General features: G+C 39.4%; 1 protein-coding gene across 1 annotated transcript in view; it reads left to right on the forward strand.

Moving 5' to 3' along the window:
• Positions 1–483: 483 nt before the first annotated feature.
• Positions 484–5,731, forward strand: part of TBX18 (T-box 18) — a 38,081-nt gene continuing 32,833 nt past the window's right edge. The window contains exons 1-3 of the mRNA XM_018567136.1: positions 484–723; positions 2,236–2,419; positions 4,653–4,754. Coding sequence (XP_018422638.1) covers positions 498–723; positions 2,236–2,419; positions 4,653–4,754 — 512 coding nt within the window. The 5' untranslated portion in view covers positions 484–497. The remainder of the gene's footprint in view (positions 724–2,235; positions 2,420–4,652; positions 4,755–5,731) is intronic.

A 5,731-nucleotide genomic window follows, 5' to 3' on the forward strand; every position in this document is an offset into this window, starting at 1 on the left:
TAGGTCCGGCTCTGCTTTAATGACGGCTCTGTGATTGGTCGGATAGCCGTGTGATTGACACATGTGCCGGCTCCTCCCTGTCCCGCCGCTTTATTGTCGCTAATGAAGAGAGTTCTCTCCAGCGCTCTCCTGCTTACAAGTGCTGACAGTTCAAGGCTACAAATTTCAATTACAAGTCCTAATTTGTGTCCAGCGCGCATTGTAACCCGTGTCAGTCGTCCCCGGCTCGCCAGACGAGTCAGAGCTTGGAGCAAAGAGGAGGGGGAGGTGGGAGACAAGGGAAGAGCAAACTTTCCCATCCCCACTCTGGGGCTACATTGGAGAGACTTTCCCAAAAAAAAATTCTGCTGAGTACCTGGATTTGCTCAGGGCTGGATTACACCGAACTTTCCCCGAGCTGGAAAGGGGGTATGCCTTAGAGCCTCCTATCTACTACACAGTCTCCGGAGAGAAAGGGGGTGTATATGAAGAGGGGAGACACCGCGCTGATCGGGGACATGGCAGACAAGAGGAGGTCACCTTGTACCATGAGCCTCAAGGCACACGCCTTCTCCGTGGAAGCGCTCATCGGGGCTGAGAAGCAGCAGAGGAAGAAGAAGAGGAAGCTGGAGGATGGACATGCCGAGAGAAGCTCTGCCGAAGGATCGGAATTAGCTTCCATCCAGCAGTCCGCGGTCCCTGACCTGGAGCACTCTGTGTGCGGCATACTGGGAGCTTGTGAGTGTCTATGTCCCATCACACTGCATGGACCCCCCTTCCCTATAGTCCGGGAATAGGACATGTCCTTTACATGTAATACTCCATTGGACGTAGATATCCTTTACATGTTGTACTTCTTTAGATGTAGTACTCCTTTAGATGTAGTACTTCGTTAGATGTAGCACTTCTTTAGATGTAGTACTCCTAGATGTAGTACTTCTTTAAATGTAGTACTTCGTTAGAGGTAGCACTTCTTTAGATGTAGTACTCCTCTAAATGTAGTACTCATTTTCTTATGTAGTACTCCTTTAAATGTAGCACACCATTAGATTAAGTAATGCATTAGTACACTGCTCCAGCCTCAAACCTCCTGTCTGGGGCAGAAAGGCTACTTACTGTTCACTGGCCAGGGGACTGTGCTTCTTCTCACTTTCTGTCCCTTAAAAATCTATCTATTTGTTTGTTTGTCTATTATCTATCTATCTATCTATTGATCTATTTATGATCAATTTATCATTTATTATATATTCATGGATCTATCTATTTATTTGATTATTTGATTGTCTGTCTATTATCTATCTATCTATCTATCTATCTATCTATCTATCTATCTATCTATCTATCTATCTTTATCATTTATTATATATCCATGTATCTATCTATCTATCTATCTATCTATCTATCTATCTATCTATCTATCTATCTATCTATCTAACTATCTATCTATCTATCTATCTATCTATCTATCTATCTATCTATCTATCTATCTAGTACCTATATTCTTATTTCTATATGTTTTTCTATATCTCAAGGGATCTATTTATCAATGCTTTCACCCAGAATGCACACAAATTCCACGATTCACACGGTTTTCCGAACCTACAATTCAGTTAGAAAATGTGTGAATTTTATGTGAAAACTTTGATAAATAAACCCTTCTGTCTGTATGTATAATATAATATGCATCCAGTATATTTGATCTAGTAATAGCGACATATTATATGTCATGGCTTGCCACATATCTAATTCAGGAAAATCCAGCCCTGAGTTACGTGTGAACCAATTCATACACTGTATCACAGGCCCATTTCCATGCGTTATTTATATTTTAGAAATAAATTGTTGCCATTTCCTCTTCTTTAGCTAGAATGTAATACTTAGGAAGTTGTAATTGTCACTGAACATAAATGCATTGACCGGCATTAACAAAGTCCGGAGTGTTATGTTTCTACATTTTATTTGTGGTCATTTACTGTTTGAATATTTGGCATCTTGCGAGGATCGTCACAACAAAGTTGCAATGTTTGTTGTCTTGTGCGAGTTGTACAGAACGTTGTTGTTGATGGAACTCTGATCACCTTCCCCTTCACCTCTGAGCAAAAAGTTACACATGGATACATTCTTCTCTCTAAATGCTAGAAAGAGAAAAAAGAAAGTTATTTCAAATCTGAATATCTGAATGTATATATTTAATGGATCTCTCTCCAAAATAATTCTATATAATGTATTCATATTTCATGAATAAACATGAACCCAGTGAGGACGCCTATGGTGGAGTGAAGGCAGCAGCTGGGACATGCAGTCCCCCATTGGCGTCCCCTGTTGTTTCGGCCACGGTGGGCTCATCTTCCTCGGTGATTCGTGTGGATCTGCAGGGAGCAGAGTTGTGGAAGCGCTTTCATGAGATCGGCACAGAGATGATCATCACTAAGGCCGGGAGGTGAGAGATCTCTTCACTCTGCAGAGCTCAGGCGATGGAGGTCAATTTACAGGTTCCTCGCCCCCAGTGGGAATGTTGACGGCAGCTCGGGCAATGTAACGAATGCTGTGAACTAGCTTGGTGTAAATCTGTCCCTGCTAAGTGCACGAGCTTTCTTTTTAGGCTCAGAGAGCAGCCAAGACCAGGCTATCCATCATGATGCTGGATGTAGGGTGACTGCCAGGGGGCCAGTGACTTCCTCCCAGACATGGCTTGGCTCGCTGCTTCTTGGTAGAGGCCAGCTATTTCAGTCAGAATATTTCCATCATGATGTATTTGTTGGATAAACACCATGCACTGTTAATCACCCCTGCCATTACCTAGACCGCAGCCTACCCCAAAACCTGGATTTCTCACACCAGTTAAGGGATATTCACCTGGAGCTGACTATATGAGGCCAGCAGCTCAGCCAGTGGTATAAAATAAACAAGACCAAGCATAAAAGAGAATCATGAAACTGATTTATGAACCCAGAAGAAAAGAAAGAGGTGTGATGTGCTCATAGCAACCAATCAAATTGCAACTTTCATTTGATTTAGGAAATGCATTGGTTGCTCTTGGCAACCCAGTATTCCCTCCAGTATCCATACCTTGTTCCTTAGAGTGCAAGTGGATTTCTGGGTTTATCAACGCTAGTCTGGGCTGTGTGACAGCACTGCTAGCAGTGTCAACAAATGTTAGCTTAGGTCAAGATATGAGCTTACTTCTGATTTAAGAGCTGCTTAGGACAGGCTGACTTGGGTATCTGACTCAGTGATTCTGCTAAGGGACACATCCACATAGATTTCCTTCCTAGCACTGATGTCACCACTTTCGCTCTGATCATCAAACAAACGCTGATCTTACAGATGTTTATCATAAACGTTTTTGCCTCACTCCCCAGGGACATCTGACATCTAGATTTACATATTTTAAAGATATCAGTATAGGATCCCAACACCTAAATTGAAACTTACAGCATGATGAAGTGAGTACAGATGGCAAGTCTATTTTATCAGCCCTTAACATTGAGCCGAGCCTGTGTAGTGCTCATTAGAGCAAGATCCATGAATTCCGTCTTCTTCAGAAAAGACATGGTTCAAAGACAGATGTACAAGGAAACCTGGATATTATACAAGGAACTCAGCTTATTAAAGATTGCAAAAACATATTTGATTAAATCCATATGTCGCAGGCTACATTTCAATGCCTCTATAGCAGTGATCTAAATGCTGTTCCAATCGGCACAATGCAGCATTTGTCCAGTGGATTTTCAGCCAAAGGCTGTGAGTTGTACAGGTGCAGAGACACAGAAAATATGAAGACATTTTCTTGGCTGTCAGTGCCTCTGTAGAGGGTCTGCCATACACTGGGGGCTCTAACTGAGTCATCATAAATCTTCTCAGAATCCACTGAGGATTACACTTATCGGTAGGGCTGATGTTTGCTGCATCCTCGGTCAGCAATGAGAAAATGGGGGTTTACAATATTTTGGCCAGCACATTACTGGGATTACTTCATAAGGCTAAGGGAAGTATGCAAAATGCCCCAAATCAGCCAATCAGCTTCTCTCACTGATGAGAGGGGACATTTTACTGGTTTCGGAGGGGTTGTTGAAATATAAAGGGAGGAAAGAGAAAAGAACACAAAAATGTAATTATTGCCCATATCAACCAATCACTTGGGCATAAAAATGAATAAGGAATTTGAATTGGTTTCTGTAAGCATTAACTCTGATTTGGTGCTCATTTTCTTTTCTCTTGTCTTTATTATTATTATTATTATTATTATTACATAGTATTTATATAGCGCCAACAGTTTGCGCAGCGCTTTACAATGTAAGGAAGACATTAGAATTACAATACAAGATTGGCTTCTATGGGTCACTAGGCCTTGCACATTATTTTATTCTTTAGATTTTTTTCAGTAAATGTCTTTACACAGCCATACCAATTTTTATACTCCTTCACTCTGAAAGGGTGTTTAAAGGCAGCTTAGACAGGTTCACTTAAATTTCTCCCTCTCACTAGGAACCACTGTCAGCCTGGAAAGAGAGCTAAAGAGTAATTGACTCAATCTGGAAAAAAAAATCACAAAGCAGAGTATTTTAGGTTATATTATGTTATTTCTATCAAGATAAAGGCAAATGTTTAGCCTGCTTCTAAAATAGAGAGGTATGACAGTCATACACTATTTCTGTGAATTTCTATTACAGGCGGATGTTTCCAGCTATGAGAGTGAAGATCTCTGGGTTAGATCCACATCAACAATACTATATAGCCATGGATATAGTGCCTGTGGACAATAAAAGATATCGGTAAATAAACAACTAATGAGTACTTATATATTTGCTGCAAGCTGTCACTCACATCTGCTTTGTAAGCAGCTTGTTGAGGGTACTTTGGGATGTAAGGACGTGTGTTATATATGATGATTACTGCATAAGAATGCTTATATGTATACATGCAACATCTGCTGTATGGTAGTGATGTGAAACATTGATATTTTAGTCTCCAAGGATCTAATTCAGCGTACAGATTTATATGATTTAATTATACATATGTGAATTATAATTATTTATGGCCCTTCTTATCCCCTTGCTTGGCGTTGTGTCAGGATGGAATATTGATTGTACTGCTTAAATTACCACACTCTATTTGTAACTTTTTTGCAATACAGCATTAAAGCCAAAGGTGTAAGTCAGTCAGCAGCTCTATTGTGTTTTTATCAATTTTATTTTTTAAGTTTGAGATTGCTAATTTGTGTTTAAATCAGTTTCACTTTTACTATGTAAAGTCTCTGATTTGTGTTTTTATTAATTTAATAAGTTTGAGATTGCTAATTTGTGTTTATATCAGTTTTACTTTTAATGTTTAACGTGTCTGATTTGTGTTTATCTACATTTTATTGTTAATGTTTGAGATTGCTGATTTGTGTTTATATCAGTTTTACTTTGAATGTTTAAGGTGTCTGATTTGTGCTTATATAAACATTATTTTTAATGTTTGAGGTTGCTGATTGGGCTATATATATATCAGTTTTAATATTTTGTGGCTGCTTATTTTTTTATATACAAGTTGTGATTATGGTGATGGCGTGATGTATTTGTCTCTCCACGTGGCAGCATCCCCACAAATTATACGTTTATTTCTACTTAAATTTCCTAGAACCTGACAGATTGAATGTTTATGCCTCTATAAAATGGCTCCAATTTGAGATCTCAATTAAAAAATAATTTAAAAAACACAAATAGACATTACAGTATTTGCCTTTCTATCTGGATATGCCCCCCCC

This window comes from Nanorana parkeri, unplaced genomic scaffold, assembly GCF_000935625.1.
Source record: "Nanorana parkeri isolate BGI_ZX_2015 unplaced genomic scaffold, ASM93562v1 scaffold1014, whole genome shotgun sequence".
NCBI lineage: Eukaryota > Metazoa > Chordata > Amphibia > Anura > Dicroglossidae > Nanorana > Nanorana parkeri.